The sequence below is a fragment of the Mustelus asterias genome, chromosome 8 (assembly GCF_964213995.1).
Source record: "Mustelus asterias chromosome 8, sMusAst1.hap1.1, whole genome shotgun sequence".
In the NCBI taxonomy this organism is placed as follows: Eukaryota; Metazoa; Chordata; class Chondrichthyes; order Carcharhiniformes; family Triakidae; genus Mustelus; species Mustelus asterias.
In genome coordinates this window covers 21,088,617-21,105,699 of record NC_135808.1, presented here as the reverse complement: position 1 = coordinate 21,105,699, position 17,083 = coordinate 21,088,617, and the positions used below count along the sequence as shown (strand labels likewise).

The 17,083-nt window shown below is 45.5% G+C and overlaps 1 protein-coding gene across 1 annotated transcript in view; it reads left to right on the top strand.

Moving 5' to 3' along the window:
• The window catches only part of LOC144496913 (complement C4-like), a 124,421-nt gene that overhangs the window by 12,784 nt on the left and 94,554 nt on the right, over positions 1-17,083 (top strand). The window contains exons 4-11 of the mRNA XM_078217530.1: positions 2,322-2,392; positions 3,949-4,034; positions 7,301-7,383; positions 8,945-9,032; positions 11,679-11,784; positions 12,357-12,486; positions 13,950-14,065; positions 15,307-15,450. Of these exons, the coding sequence (XP_078073656.1) occupies positions 2,322-2,392; positions 3,949-4,034; positions 7,301-7,383; positions 8,945-9,032; positions 11,679-11,784; positions 12,357-12,486; positions 13,950-14,065; positions 15,307-15,450 (824 nt within the window). The remainder of the gene's footprint in view (positions 1-2,321; positions 2,393-3,948; positions 4,035-7,300; positions 7,384-8,944; positions 9,033-11,678; positions 11,785-12,356; positions 12,487-13,949; positions 14,066-15,306; positions 15,451-17,083) is intronic.

The following is a 17,083-nucleotide window of genomic DNA, read 5'->3' as shown; positions in this document are numbered from 1 at the left end:
GTGGTGACGCAGTGGTATTGTCACTGGGCGAGTAATCCGGAGAGCCCGGGTAATACTCTGGTGACCAGGTTTTGAATCCCAGCATGGGGATTTCGAGTCCCAGCATGGAAAGGCGATGGTTTAGTGGTATTATCGCTGGACCATTAATCCAGAAACTCAACGAATGTTCTGGGGACCCGAGTTCAAATCCTGCCATGGCAGATGATGGAATTTAAATTCAATTTAAAAAATCTGGAATTAAGAATCTATTGATGACCATGAAACCATTGTCGGAAAAGCCCATTTGCTTCACTAATGTCCTTTACAGATGGAAATCTGCCATCCTTACCTGGTCTGGCCTATACATGACTCCAGAGCCACAGCAATGTAGTTGACTCGAACTGCCCCCTGAAATGGCCAAGCAAACCATTCAGTTTCAAGGGCAACTAGGGACGGGCAATAAATACTGGCCAGCCAGCGATGGTTGGGTCCCACAAATAAATAAAAAACACAGTTAAATTTGAATTCATTTAAAAAAAATAGATATTAAAGGTCTAATAATGACCATAAAACCAAAAGCAAAATCATCTGGTTTGCAAATGTTCCTTTCAGGCAGGAAGTCTATCCTACATTGACTCCAGACCACAGCACAGTGGTTGACTCTGTGATGCTGTCTGAAATGCACTTGCAAGCCATTCAGTTCAAGGGCAATTAGGGATGATCAAAGAATCCTGGCCCAGCCTGCGACACCCACATCCCATGAATGGGAATGGACATAAAGAAAATATTCTGCATCAAATTTAAACTGATGACCTCGTTCACAGGCCTTTCTCCATCTTCCTCAGCCACCTCTTTTCATCATTTTCTGTTCTGTTCTCTTCCACAGAAGACCTTTAACAGACAGCTGATCGGATCTATCTGGCTTTAGATTATTGAGAAATAACTCACCATTTCACCAGTCAGTCCCCATAATTTCTATCATGGGACAACAACAGCTAATGGTCGCGAGATATTGTACAGAAACATGCTTTGTCATCACTCAATGTCAGATCAGTGACCAAGAGCTCCGCCAAAGAAGCAGACTTGTAAAGGGCATCTTGCAGGAGGGAAGAGGGGAAGACATTTAAGGAAGCAATTCTAAGGTTTTCGAAGTTGGAGACATGGAGAATATAAGCATGAATCCCTAAGAATCCAGACTTGGTGGAGACCAGAGATCTGGGAGATCCACAGGATCCAATGAGCTGACCCAAAGATGGTGATGTTTTATAGAATCCCTACAGTGCAGGAAGAGGCTCTTGGGTCCATTGAGTCTGTAGCGACTCTCCGAAAGAATATTCGACCTAGACGCCCCCCGCCCCCGCCCCCCGCCCCGCCCCCAACACCCCCATCCCCATAAACCAGTGCATTTACTTTGGCTAATCCAACTAACCTGCACATCCTTGGTCAACATTATGGAGGTAGTAATAAGTGACCTAAGTCATGGTGCGGGTGATTGGAGGCCACCCTATCCAACTAATATTTCAAAAAAAGATTGATCCTATATCTCAGGGCCATGCAGTGGCACAGTGGTTAGCACTGCTGCCTCACAGCTCCAGGGACCCGGATTCAATTCCGGCCTTGGGTCACTGTCTGTGTGGAGTTTGCATATTCTCCCCGTGTCTGCGTGGGTTCCTACTGGGTTCTCCAGTTTCCTCCCACAGTGCAAAAATGTGCGGGTTAGGTTGATTAGCCATGCTAACTTACCCATTAGTACCAGGGGGATTAGTGATGTAAATACGTTGGATTACGGAGATAGGGCCTGGGTGAGATTGGTATTGGATCAAATGGCCTCCTTCTGCACTGTAGGGATTCTATGATATCCAAATCATAAAATTAAAATTAGTGTATTAGGCTTGAATTAAATTAAAGGCTTTAATTAAATTAGCTTTAATTAAATTAAATTTAAATTAATTATTAGTTTATTTATTAGTGCATTAGGCTTACATTCACACTGCAATGAATTTCCTGTGAAAATCCCCTAGTCGCCACATTCCAGCGTCTGTTTGGGTACACGGAGGGAGAATTTAACATGGCCAATGCACCTAAGCAGCACGTCTTTTGGACGGTGGGGGGAGACCGGAGCACCCGGAGGAAACCCACGCAGACACGGGTAGAACGTGCAAACTCCCCACAGACCGTGACCCGAGCCGGGAATCGAACCCGGGTCCCTGGCGCTGTGAGGCAGCGACAAAAAATATTGCTTTCTTTTTCTAACCTGGTAACTGCCGTGTTTCATTCAAATGCACTTCCCTTTAATGCTTAAAATGAAAGTGGAACCCCATTTGTTTTCTTTCACATTGTAGTGAGTTACAGGATCTTTACACTCGACCACTATATGAGACCAGTGGAGGAGACGATTAGAATCACAATATATGTAAGTACATTTGCATATTCTGTCACACTCTTTTTAACTCTGTCCCCAACTTGCAGAAACAAATGTAATTACTTCAATTTCCAATGACTGCTTGGTGATTTATAACAGAGTTTCTGTCCTATTTCCGTGGGACAGAGATGGCTGGGGGTGGGGAAGCAGATTGAGGTGCATAAAATTATGATGGACATAGATAGGGTAGATAGAAATAAATATTTCCCCTTGGAAGAGGGATCAATAACCAGGAGGCATAGATTTAGGATAAGGGGCAGGGGATTTAGAGGGGATTTGAGGAAAATGTTTTCACCCAGAGGGTGGTGGGAATCTGGAACTCACTGCCTGAAAGGGTGGTAGAAGCTGGAATCCTCACAACCTTTTGGAAGTATTTAGGGGCGGCACAGTGGTTAGCACTACTGCCCCACAGCGCCAGGGACGCGGGTTCAATTCCGACATCATCTGTGTGGTGTTTGCACATTCTCCCTGCGTCAGCGTGGATTTCCTCTGGGTCCCACACTCCACAGATGTGGCGGGTTAGTTATGCTAAATTGACCCTTCGTTTCAGGGAGACCAGCAGAGACCGGGGATATGGGAATAGGACTTGGGCAGAATTGTGGTCGGTGTAGACTCGATGGGCCAAATGGCCTCCTTCTGCAAGGTAGGGATTCTATGATCATTCTCCGATCAGATGAGCACTTGAAATGCCATAGCAGACAAGGCAATGGCGCAAGTGCTGGGAAATGGGATCAGAATAGATCGATGGTCGGCACAGACAAGATGGACCGAAGGGCCCCTTTCTGTGCTGTAAAATGCCCTGTTTCATTCATAATCAGTGTCGTACAAAGAGAACAATGAATAATAATCGTAACCTGCGCCTCTGCGGAAATAAAGCCATGCCTCTCCTGCCTTAAGATGTTGTCTTCTTCCTGTTTACCATAGAGCATGGAATCCCTACAGTGCAGAAGGAGGCAATTCGGCCCATCAAGTCTGCACCGACCCTCTGACAGAGTATCTTACCTGGGCTCTCTCCCCCACCCTATCCCCACTAATCCCCTTAGCCCATAAATCTTGGGACACTCAGGCGCAATTTAGCATGGCCAATCCACCTAACCTGCACATTTTTGGAGTGTGGGAGGAAACCGGAGCACCCGAATGAAACCCATGTAGACATGGGGAGAACGTGCAAACTGCACAAAGACAGTGGCCTGAGGCTGGAATTGAACCCGGGTCCCTGGCACTGTGAGGCAGCAGTGCTAACCCACTGTGCCGCCCAAGGGTCCTGATGCATCTCACTAACAATTTGATTTCAAGTAACAATGGCATCTGAAGTATTATAGACTTAACATCTATCTTGGGTTTCCTTCTGCGTTCTCTTTGGGGGAGAGGGGGAAAGGTGGGGGGAAGGTGGGTTTCTGGTTTCAGAACCATAACTGCGGCAGAGGTCGAGGGCAACAGCCTTCACTGCCGTCCAGGTTCGAGCCAGGAATGGGACCATTCCGAGCGGACGGGCTCTTCACTGAAGTCAAAACATGAATGCATTGAAATCCCTTCTCTCCCACCAGAACTCGAGGGATATGCAATTTCCCAGCGAATTAATGCACTTGAAAATCGGGCAGACTCTGATAACAAAGATCCCGGATATCGCAAAGTGAGTTTTAACAATAATCGAGAAATGCAACTTTTGACACTTCCCATTTTTAATCGCAAAGAAAAGGGAAGCTGCAAATTCCTCCAGGCCTACTGTTCATTGCACTTCAAGTGCTCACTGCACTGCTGCTCGAACAAGTAAGGCAGAAATGACCTCCGAGCAAATTCGTGAACTGCTAGATTTTCGCCCAGTTCCATTAAAATTATATAGTGTTCAATTCTGGTCGCCACACTACCAGAAGGATGTGGAGGCTTTGGAGAGGGTACAGAAAAGATTTACCAGGATGTTGCCTGGTATGGAGGGCATTCAGCTATGAGGAGAGGTTGGAGAAACTTGGTTTGTTCTCACTGGAACGATGGGGGTTGAGGGGCGACCTGATAGAAGTCTACAAGATTATGAAGGGCATGGACAGAGTGGATAGTCAGGAGCTTTTTCCCAGGGTGGAAGAGTCAATTGCTAGGGGGCAGAAGTTTAAGGTGCGAGGGGCAAAGTTTAAAGGAGATATACAAGGCAAGTTTTTTACACAGAGGGTGGTCTGGAACTCGCTGCTGGGGGAGGTAGTGGAAGCAGATGTGGTAGTGAGTTTTAAGCTGTGTCTCGACAAATACATGAATAGGATGGGAATAGAGGGATATGACCTCCGGAAGGGTAGGGGGCTTTAGTTCAGTTGGACAGCATGGTTGGTGCAGGCTTGGTGGGGGGGAAGGGGGAGTGGGGGGGGGAGCAAAGGGCCTGTTCCCGTGCTGTAATTTTGTTCTTTGTTCTCTGAAAAGTTGTTTATGGGATTTGGGTGTCGCTCACGAGGCCAACATTTAGTGCCCATCCCGAATTCCCTTGAGAAGGTGGTGATGTACCTCCTTCATGAACTGCTACAACTCTTGGGTTGTAGGTACACTCACAGTGTGGTTATGGAGGGAGGTCCATGATATTGACCCGGAGATAGTAAAGGAATGGATATATTTCCAAGTCAGGATGGTGTGTTACTTGGAGGAAACCTCCAGTGGTGGTGTTCCTAGGGATCTGCTATCCTTGTCCTTCTAGGTAGTAGTGTTCGTCGGTTTGGAAGGTGCTGCTTAAAGAATCTTGGTGAGTCCCTGCAGTGCATTTGTAGATGGTACAGACGGCTGCCACTGTTCTTCAGTTGTAGACGGAGTGAATGTCTGTGGAAGGGGGAGCAATCAAGTGGGCTGCTTTGGCCTGGAAGGTGTCGAGCTTCTTGAGTGTTTTTAGAGCTGCACTCATCCAGGCAAGTGGAAAGTATTCCATCACAATCCTGACTTGTGCCTTGTGGACAGGCTTTGGGGAGTCAGGAGGTGAGTTACATGCTGCAGCATTCCTAGCCTTCGACCTGCTCTGATAGCAAAGGTGTTTATTTGATACTGGAGAATTTATAATTGGAAATAACTGAATGGTGGGAATGTTGGCCAGATGTATTGTGCCAATCTTCACTGTAGATAGGGAAATAACATTGTACAAATACTTGCAAATCAAAAGGTGGAAAGGAGGGAGGCACTCAAAACAATTTCAATCACAAGGAAAAGTGTGCCCAGAAATCTATTAGAAATAAAGGCTCAGCGGTCAACAGGCCTGTTTGCTCAGGTCCTAAAAGAAGTGGCTGCAGTGTTGGTAGGTACATTGGACCCAATCTTCCATAGTTCCCTAGATCCTTCCACAAATTGATATATAATTTTGGGTATAATTCTCCAGCTTCCCAGCCACGCCATTCCTGCTTGTGGACATTCCCATTGATATCACCCCACGCGGGCGGGGTTGCGCTGACGGCGGGACCGGAAAATCCCGCCGGTGTGAACGGCCAGAAAATTCCAGGCAGCGAATCTAACCCTTTCTGAAAAGAGGGAGCCACAAAGTGGAAAACTACAGGCCAGTTAGCTTCACATCTGTAGAGTTAAGGGCGCAATCCAATTTGTCATGTCAAATGGTGGAACTGGCTCGAATGAGCATCTCCTGCTCCTGACTGGTGCATTTGTATGTTTGTCGGAGATCCACTCATCAATCACACTCCATACAATCGCCAACAATCGCATTTGAGTTATGAGAAGAAGCTGGATAGACTGGGACTTTTTTCTTTGGAATGTAGGGGGCTTAGGGGTGATCTTATAGAAGTCTATAAAATAATGAGGGGCATAGATCAGCTAGATAATCAATATCTTTTCCCAAAGATAGGGGAGTCTGAAACTAGAGGGCATAGGTTTAAGGTGAGAGGGGAGAGATACAAAAGGGTCCAGAGGGGCAACTTTTTCACACAGAGGAGGGGGTGAGTGGCTGGAACAAGCTGCCAGAGGTAGTAGTAGAGGTGGGTACAATTTAGTCTTTCAAAAAGCGTTTAGGCAGTTACATGGGTAAGATGGGTATAGAGGGATATGGACCAAACGTGGGCAATTGGGACTAGCTTAGGGGTTAAAATAAGGGCAGCATGGATAAGTTAGGCCAAAGGGCCTGTTTCCATGCTGTAAACCTCTATGACTCCTGACCTGCGCCCTGTAAATTTCCACAGGAGATAATGGAAGGCCAGCCGTGGGATGAATTGTCCGAGCCCAGGACCTGATCACCTGCTTGTCAGTCGTTGATGCAAGTCAAAGCAACCATAGTGGGAAAACAGGCAGAAATGTAACGGATATAAATTCATAACGGGCGTTAGCAAACAATAGCCAACATTTGGCGGGCGTTCCCGCCAGCATGATTTTCCAATTCTCCGGGTTGCCCGCCGGCAACGGGGGGAAAAAAAGCATTGATAGCGACGGGATCGGAAAATTCCAATGGGGGGGTGTAAACTTTTCGGATCCACTTGCCGTGGGGATCGTCATAGACAGACGGTGCTCCTGGAAATCATAGAAATCATAGAAGCCCTACAGTACAGAAAGAGGCCATTCGGCCCATCGAGTCTGCACCGACCACAATCCCACCCAGGCCCTACCCCCATACCCCTACATATTTAATCCGCTAATGTACGCATCCCAGGACACTAAGGGGCAATTTTAGCATGGCCAATCAACCTAACCCGCACATCTTTGGACTGTGGGAGGAAACCGGAGCACCCGGAGAAAACCCACACAGACACGAGGAGAATGTGCAAACTGGAGCGAGCGGAACCGGAACATCCCGGTGACAGGTGCAATTCTTCCGTCGAGTGTTTCTACATTATGCACATATCTTCACTGTTTATTTTTTATCAGTGGTGTATAACCATTTGTAAGATAAATCAGAGATAAACGCTGAAGAATGTTCTGGTTACCTTTCCTCAACAGGCCTGGCTATTGGAGAATTGAGGCAGAGTTCGATGGTTCACCAATGTCCATGGTATCTACACAATTTGAGGTCAAGGAATTTGGTAATCTCCATTATATGCACAATTCAAACAAAAATGCATGAATCAATTGCAGTTGCCAAGTATTTAAGTTATATTTGGAAGGCTTTAAAATATCTATAAATTTACCCCATGTTGTTGATCAAGGCATTTTTTTTTGCTGTCAACTATATATCAAAAGTCGATGAAGAAAATGAAGAGTTTCATTAAGCCAATTAGTTCTCTGCCTCCCTATCTTTATGTACGGAGATGGCCTGCACTGCCAATGCGTAAAGTCCCCAGGGTTAATTCTCACTTCCACCCGCGTGAGAGGAAGGCAGGAGGAACTGGGACCGCTTCCACACTTACTCCTCGTCTGATCTGCCTTCTGCCCTGAGGAGGGTTAGCCTCCCGATCTGGCTGGTGACCTGGTTATATTAAAAATCACATCATAATTAACTTTACAGGGTTAAAAATCAAGTATCGGCTGAACAGCAAATGGTATCTGCTTTGAGGTTATCTAAGTCACATGAATACTTAGTGCGAATGTTAAACAAACAAGCCTTGCTGCAGTGGGGTGGCACGGTGGCACAGTGGTTAGCGCTGCTACCTCACAGCACCAGGGCGCCAGGTTCGATTCCTGGCTTGGGTCACTGACTGTGTGGAGTTTTCACGTTCTCCCCGTGTCTGTGTGGGCTTCCTCCGGATGCTCCGGTTTCCTCCCACCGTCTGAAAGATATGCTGATTTGGTGCATTGACCCAAACAGGCGCAGAAGTGTGGCGACTAGGGAAATTTCACAGTAACTTCAATGCAGTGTTAATGCAAGCCTTACTTGTAACAGTAATAAATATGCTTTGTCACTTGTTTTATGTCCACTGGAGTAATGATACCTACGGCAGGCATCTTTAACCAATTGTCTTAAAATTGTTGCTTTTGAAATTTGAGAGGAATTTCATTGGAAGATAAATTAATATATCAAAAAGTTTCATGTCATATTTTATGCAGCCATTAAGCTAATTTCCCAAAAAGGCATAGCCTACAGGGCCATTTTAACCCCAGCATCGCCATTGCCAATGTGTTTCATATTCGGAACAAATTCAGTATGTTTTCTGTACATTTTGTTGATAGAAATGTGTTCCTGTTTGGAATATAGCAGAACTCTTCAAATAGGATATAACGCACCCTGGTAAATAAGCACATTGTGCCTATAGTATTAGCCGGGCAACGTTAGGTGGGCTTCATCTCATACACTTCCCCATAAGATGCTTTCTCCCAACTACAATGGGAGGTAAATTCGACTGGTCATCTGATACCGCACAGATTTACAGTATGGTTAAAAAGTTACAATTGTCGCTCGTAATCTTGTGGGTAACACATTAACTGATGAGGATAAACTCTCTGCACGCTTTGTTGGTTGCACTAGATTTTTCGTCCAGCCCGTCCCAGGGCTGGAAATTCCATTGTCAACAAACCCTTGGATTATCCGTCAAATTCTCCGTCCCGCCCCACCGGTGGGACCAGACTGGTACTGAAGGATTGTATTGTCCACTGTGTCCAATCGCTCAGAATGTCGTCGGTTATGTTTGAGTAAATCATGTTTCTTAGTTCTGCCTAGTTTCAAGGTCGAGGTGAAGGCGGAGGTAATGTTTTATCTGAATACAAGTGATAAGTTCAGATTCAACATCTCAGCACGGTAAGTAAGAAAGCGTTCTGTCATAAAACAGTACAAGTACAATGACTGCTACTGTTGTTGATATTATTGGGACAGAAATGAAAGGTTGCTTTTGTAATATGCGTCCAATCTGTAAAACTGGTGTCGAGACAGAAGAGCAAGTTGAAATGCAGATTTTGAAATATTCTTAGCAAATGACGACTTCTGGAAATTTAGCATACACTGCTGTTTTGGGCTCTCTCTGCTTCCCCCTCCAACCCCTCTCTGTCCCCACAACCACCCTCCACCTTCGGATGTTTCTTAAACCCTGCGTCGTGGTCCTGTTCATCATGTGTAATGATGGGCGGCCCTGTGGCACAGTGGTTAGCACAGATGCCTCACAGCGCCAGGGACCTGGGTTCGATTCCCGGCTTGGGTCACTGTCTGTGCGCAGTCTGCATTTTCTCCCCATGTGGGTTTCCTCTCACAGTCCAAAAGACGTGCTGGTTAGGTGCATTGGCCATGCTAAATTCTCCCTCAGTGTGCCTGAACAGGTGCTGGCATGTGGTGACTAGGGGATTTTCATAGTAACCTCATTGCAGTGTTAATGTAAGCCTACTTGTGGCACTAATAAATAAACTAACATCGCTTTTTATAGTTCAGTGGCAAATGCTCTGTTAGAAGGTTCAATTTCATTACATTAATCGCATGGAATTGATGCAAATTCTTGCTCTCATTTATTTGTGTTCATTTTATCCCAATCATTTCTCTGTATTTTATGGTGATATCAGATGTGGAATAGTGGTTGTTGTAACTCCACGTAAAGTAGATAATAGGACATATCCTCGTGGGATTTTTTTCTACACTCAACAGTATGAAAGTCCATTTTTTTTCTGATACGCAAACTGTTCTCCCAGACGATTCTTTAAAGAAAGTTTCAGTTAGTTTCTTAATGACTGTGGACTGTGTAAATGCCCCAAACCAATTTTTTTAAATTAAATGCTTTATATGCCTTTTAATGACATTACTCCGATATTATAAAACCAAAGATGTTCCTCACTAGACTTCTGCATCTGCTAAATGTTTATGCAGCCAGTTGGGGAACATTGAGCGATCTTGATTGGTGGCACGGTGGCACAATGGTTGGCACTGCTGCCTCACAGCGCCAGGGGCCTGGGTTCGATTCCCGGCTTGGGTGATTGTCTGTGCAGAGTTTGCACATTCTCCCCGTGTCTGCATGGGTTTCCCCCGGGTGCCCTGGTTTCCTCCCACAGTCCGAAAGACGTGCTGGTTAGCTGCATTGGCCATGCTAAATTCTCCCTCAGTGTACCGACGTGGCGACGAGGGGATTTTCACAGTAACTTCATTGCAGTATTAATGTAAGCCTACTTGTGACTCTAATAAATCAACAATTTTGACTTTCGACCTTTAAATTGCAATTGCCCTACTGGTAACTGATTTTTGGAGCAGACAGAATCACAGGATTGTTCCAGCGCAGAAGGAGGCCATTCGGCCCACAGTGACTGCACTGGCTCAGCATCATGACGTGGTGCCATAGCCTTGCCTTTTCCTGTACCCCTGCACATTGTATCAATTCAAGTCATCATCGAATACGCTCTTGAATACCTCGATTGAACCTGCCTCCACAAAACGTCCAGGCTCCAACCACTCGCTGTGTGAAAAAGGCTTTTCTCACATTACATTTTCTTCTTTTGCAAATCACTTTAAATCTATGCCCACTCGTTCTCCATTCTTTTACGAGTGGGAACTGCTTCTTCCAATCTTTTATGTCCAGCCCCTCATGATTTTGAAAGCCTCTATAAAATCTCCTCTCAGACTTCTTCTCTCCAAGGAGAACAGTCCCAACCTTTCCAATTTGTCCTCGTAACTGAAGTTTCTCGGGCGGCACAGTGGCACAGTGATTAGCACTGCTGCCTCACAGTGCTAGGGACCCATGTTCGATTCCCAGCTGGGTCACTGTCTGTTAGGAGTTTGAATATTCTCTCCGTATCTACGTGGGTTTCCTCTGGGTGCTCCGGCTTCCTCCCACAGTCCCAAGATGTGTGGGCTCGGTTGATTGGCCACACTAAAATGACCCTAATGTGAGGGGGATTGGAAGGGTAAATATGCGGGGTTGTGGGAAAGGCCTGGTTGGGATTGTCGTCAGCGCAGACCCGATGGGTCAAATGGCCTCCTTCTGCACAGTAGGGATTCTATGATTCTTATCCTGGAACCCCATGTGGGTTCCATGCACTCTCACCAATGCGTTCATATCCTCCCTGTAGTGTGGAACCCATAACTATGCACAATATTCCAGCTGAGGTCGAACTAGTGTTTGTGTAAATTCAGAATAACCTCCTTGTTCTTGTACTCTATCCCTTCATTAACTACCCCAGAAGCTTATATGTTATTTACAATCCAAATTCTAGTGATATTTCTGCAATCCAATTTTCCTTAGATCCGTTGATTGTTGTATAACTCTGTAATCAATTGGGAAATTCAAATTAGCTTTGTCCACCTGCTAAGTTACTTTGAAAAAAAATGGCACCCTGCCTGGCTGAGATGACAGGACAAGCCACAAGCTAGGAAGTAAAACTAAATGTTTAGCCTGCGTGTCTCAACAGACACACTTATTGTTAAATGACCATTTTATTTTCAGTCAGTTTGACTCCCCCTTATTTGTTAAAGGCACACATATGGTAAGGCAGTGGAAGGGATGGCTTACGTGAGATTTGGAATTATTGACCAAATGAACGACCGGACCTTCATTCGGGGACTGGAGCAGCAATTGAATGTGAGAATATTCCCATTGCGCATCTTCAGAACTCGGCGTTGGCCAGCAATAAGTACCTTATGTGGCACGGTGGCACAGTGGTTAATATTGCTGCCTCACATCGCCAGGGGCCTGGGTTCGATTCCCAGCTTGGGTCACTGTCCGTGTGGGGTCTGCTCGTTCTTCCCGTGTCTGTGTCGGTTTCCTCTGGGTGCTCCGGTTTCCTCCCACAGTCTGAAAGACGTGCTGGTTAGGTGCATTGGCCGTGCTAAATTCTCCCTCAGTGTATCCGAAGAGGCGCCGGAGTGTGACGACTAGCGGGATTTTCGCAGTAACTTCATTGCAGTGGTAATGTAAACCTACTTGTGACTCATGAAAAAAAAAGTTTTTAAAAATTTAACTTATGAGAAGTAGAAACAAAACTTTATTACTGGATTGTCCCATTGAACGCAGGTTGGAATTAATGTTCGTCTGCATTATCACCCACTGTGTCAGCACATCTGTTGCTCAAACTCACATTTCTGCCTTTGTTACCGACAAATAAGTGCACTGAAGTGTAGTTGCATAATATGAACATTGATTTTCACTTATAGATCAAGGGCGGAGAGGTTGAATCTTTCCTAGAAACAGAAATGCTATTGAAAAAGATCCAATCTTCGACAAATAAGACTGATCTGGTGGGACACTACTTCTACATGGCAGTAACAGCTTTTGAAACATCCAGTAAGTGAAGTCATTGCAACTCGATCCAATTTTGGGTGCATTTTAAAAAAAGAGTTAGTCCCTCAATGTGGGCGCAGGTGATGAGGTCACACTCAGTTCCCATTCGTGGTCAACGTTCTGACAGTGCATCGATTGAATTTGCCATGAAGGTGAGTGAGGCAGTAACATAGTGGCATTGTCATTAGATTAACATAGAATCATAAAAACATCAAAGATAGGAGCAGGAGGAGGCCATTCGGCCCTTTGAGTCTGCTCCGCCATTCATTACGATCACGGCTGATCATCCAACTCAATTGCCTAATCCTGCTTTCTCTCCATAACCTTTGATCTCCTTCGCCCCAAGTGTTATATCCAGCCGCCTCTTGAATGCATTCAATGTTTTGGCATCAACTATTTCCTGTGGTAATGTATTCCACAGGCTCACCATTCTTTGGGTGAAGAAATGTCTCCTCACCTCCGTCCTAAATGGTCTACCCTGAATCCTCAGACTGTGATTCCTGGTTCTGGATTCCCCCACCATTGGGAATATCCTCCCTGCATCTACCCTGTCTAGACCTGTTAGAATTTGATAAGTCTCTATGAGATCCCCCCTCATTCATCTGAACTCCGGCGAAAACGATCCTAACCTAGTCAATCTCTCCTCATACATCAGTCCCATCATCCCTGGAATCAGCCTGGTAAACCTTCGCTGCACTCCCTTGAGAGCAAGAACATCCTTCCTCAGAAAAGGAGACCAAAACTGCGCACAATACTCCAGGTGTGGCCTCACCAAGGCCCTGTATAATTGCAACAACACATCCCTGCTCCTGTACTCGAAACCTCTCACAATGAAGGCCAATATGCCACTTGCCTTCTTTACCGCCTGTTGCAGCTGCATGCTTACCTTCAGTCTCTGGATTAATAATCCAGAGACACAAGGTAAGTCCTTGGAGACCCACATTCGAATCTTACCTCCGCAATTCAATCAAGGTAAGACATCAAAAGTCTAATGATGACCAAGAAAGCGTTTCACTTGTAACAACCCACCTAGTCTAGATGTGACCCGAAACCCATCGCGTTGGGGTAGATAAATGGCCCTGCAAACATTCAGTTCAAGTGTAATCAATGCTAGCTAACGATGCCCACACTACTTGAATGAATATATTCTTTATATTAATATAAGTGGTTTCTTTCCACTGATTCTGGCGATCGGCAATAGAAATCCAACAGCCAGTTGGTGTGTAAAACACACCGCACACAAGGACTGGTTGCAACTGACCTAATCTCCCTTGGGGATCATCCATCCATCCGTCCATCCGCCCATCCATCCGTCCGTCTGTCTGTCTGTCTATCTATCTGTCTGTCTATCCTCCCACGAAAAGTTGCACTGTTACTTTATCTCAAGTTAAACAAAATGGCATGAATTTAAAGAGATGAAGTAAATCCATCGGGTAAAATTAATATATCATTCCATTTGCCTACAGGTGGACAAATGGAGGAAGTGGAAATCAGAAATATCAAGTTTGTCTCCTCGCCCTATGTAATCGATTTGACAAAGACAAGCGGCTACTTCATACCTCAAGTTCCATTTCCTGTGCTGGTAAGTATGGCGACAGAGGGTTTAAACAGTGCGTTAATTCAGCCTGGGGTTCATGATTCATCATTAGCTTCTGCTTATTTAGACAGTAATATGGCCGACATGAACAGGCAGAAAGTAAATGTTTTCAAATATCCAGCCACTATTGTCAATATATTACACATTTGCAGGCATAACACATGGATCCATACAGTTGAAACTTTAGCAGCATTACACATATTATACATATTAGTATCCATTTCAGAAGATGATTCCAACCTGGACTGGCTTTGCCACCTGGAGACTTTATAATGTCACTAAATATATTGTGAATGTAGTATTAGTTGGTGCTGCATTGTAAACAACGCTGTGCTGTGGAGCGGACGCCTACTCTAAATTTGGTCAGTATTGGGCTTGGAATTCCAACAGAGTTTCATGAACTCTGAGCTTAAATTCTGCTCAGATCAGTGGGAATCTCGGGATTTGGGTGCCTTTTAAAGTTAATTTATTAGTGTCACAAGTAGGCCGACATTAACACTGCAATGAAGTCACTGTGAATATTCCCTAGTCGCCACACTCTGGCGCCTGTTCGGGTACACTGAGGGAGAATTTAGCATGGCCAATGCGCCTAACCAGCACGTCTTTCGGACTGTGGGAGGAAACCGGAGCACCGGGAGGAAACCCACACAGACAATGTGCAGACTCCGCATGGAGAGTGACCCAAGCCGGGAATCGAACCCGGGTTCCTGACGCTGTGGGGCTGCAGTGCTAACCACTGTGCCACTGTACCACCCTATTTTTATGATGTTCCTCTTGGATTCTTATCCACCCTCTTTGAAAGTTATGGCGGGAGAGAGGAAAAACTCAAGCAACTCGAATTCTCCACCTCCATATGTATGAATGTTACGATTAGGCCAAAGTGACCCTCGAAGGGAAAATACATGACATTTTTAGATGATGTTGGAGAGCAAAGTGCGGGGTGGGGGGGGGGGGGATTTGAAAGGCTCAATCACAATGAAGACGTCATCACCCTTTATTGGCTGTTTCGTGTGTAGAACTGCTGGAATGTTAATGGTAAGACCAAAGTCCAACATGACCCATGGAATGAATCAATTCATCCAAAATAGGTGAATGTCCCATTCAGGGAAAGGACGATAGGGCTATTTCTGTTAGTGTGGGAGGCCAAGTTCCGGAATCATCATCGCCCATCTTGCTGAGGAAATGAATGATGCTTCTTTTTTTAACGATTCTGTTTCGTCTTGCAGGTCCAGGTAACTTATCCTGATGGATCTCCTGCCTCAGGTGTTTCTGTTAAGTTAGAAGGACAACAAGCATACAGGACCCAGGAAAATGGCCAAGTCATGTTACCAATGGCATCCCCCGCCAATACAGATGCTTTTGACATCAAGGTAGGAAGACGTGTTCCTATCTGAAGGCCAGAAAGTTGTCGTTTATTGAGCTGAAAGTGTGAGAATGTGGTGGGAACAAATCCTGAAAATAGGTCAGAACTAATCAACATTGAATTTGACAACAGTTAGAGAACAAAGAGATCTAGGGGTACAGGTTCATAGCTCCTTGAAAGTGGAGTCAGAGGTGTACAGACCGGTGAAGAAAGCATTCAGCATGCTTGGGTTCATTGGTCAGAACATTGAATACAGGAGTTGGGACATCTTGTTGAAGTTGTACAAGATGTTGGTCAGGCCACACTTGGAATATTGTGTATAGTACTGGTCACTCTATTATAGAAAGGATATTATTAAACTAGAAAGAGTGCAGAAAAGATTTACTAGGATGCTACCGGGACTTGATGGTTTGAGTTATAAGGAGAGGCTGGATAGACTGGGACTTTTTTCTCTGGAGCGTAGAAGGCTGAGGGGTGATCTTATAGAGGTCTATAAAATAACGAGGGGCGTAGATCAGCTAGGTAGACAATATCTTTTCCCAAAGGTAGGGGAGTCTAAAACTAGAGTGCATAGGTTTAAGGTGAGAGGGGAGAGATACAAAAGGGGCAATTTTTTCACACAGAGGGTGGTTAGTGTCTGGAACAAGCCGCCAGAGGTAGCAGTAGAGGCGGGTACAATTCTGTCTTTTAAAAAGCACTTAGACAGTTACATGGGTACGATGGGATATGGGCCAAATGCGGGAAATTGGGACCAGTTTAGGGATTAAGAAAAGGGGTGGCATGGACAAGTTGGGCCGAAGGGCCTGTTTCCATGCTGTAAACCTCTATGACTCTGTGACTCTATAACTTCAGATGATTAGCTCCACTCCACCTCAACCCCTTTGTTTTCATTTCATTTCATTTTTAACTGTTCTCTAAATTTTATTTCTTTACTGTCTTTCTTTATTTTTCTCCCCATCTCACTCTTTCCCCCTATTTAATCCCCCCTTTCCTTACCTTTTCTCCCCCTTCCCCACCTTCTCAATTTTACCTCTCTCCCACCCATCTCCCCCTTCCCCCCACATCTTCAGCTGTCACCACTTACCCTCTGATTTCATCATCTCTGCCGTTTGACCATTCACACCTATTTTCTCTATGGACTGCCATTAGCAGCCTTTCCCCTTGCGTTTGTGGCCATGACTCATCTTTCATTCCCTCGCCCTACAGTATAAATATCTCCCACTTTCTATGCCTTTTAGAATGATAGAATCATACAATCCTACAGTGCAGGAGGAGGCCATTCAGCCCATCAAGTCTGCACTGACCACAATCTCACCCAGGCCCTATCCCCATAACCCCATGCATTTACCCTAGCTAGTCCCCCTGGCACTAAGGGGCAATCTAGCATGGCCAATCCACCTAACCCGCACATCTTTGGAGTGCGGGAGGAAACCGGAACACCCGGAAGAAACCCACGCAGACATGGGGAGAATGTGTAAACTCCACACAGACAGTCACCTAAGCCGGGAATTGAATCCGGGTCCCTGGCACTGCAAGGCAGCAGTGCTAACCTCTGTGCCACCATGCTGCCCTAGCTTTGACAATGGGTCAGCTGGACTCGAAACGTCCGCTCTTTTTTCTCCTCACAGATGCTGCCAGAT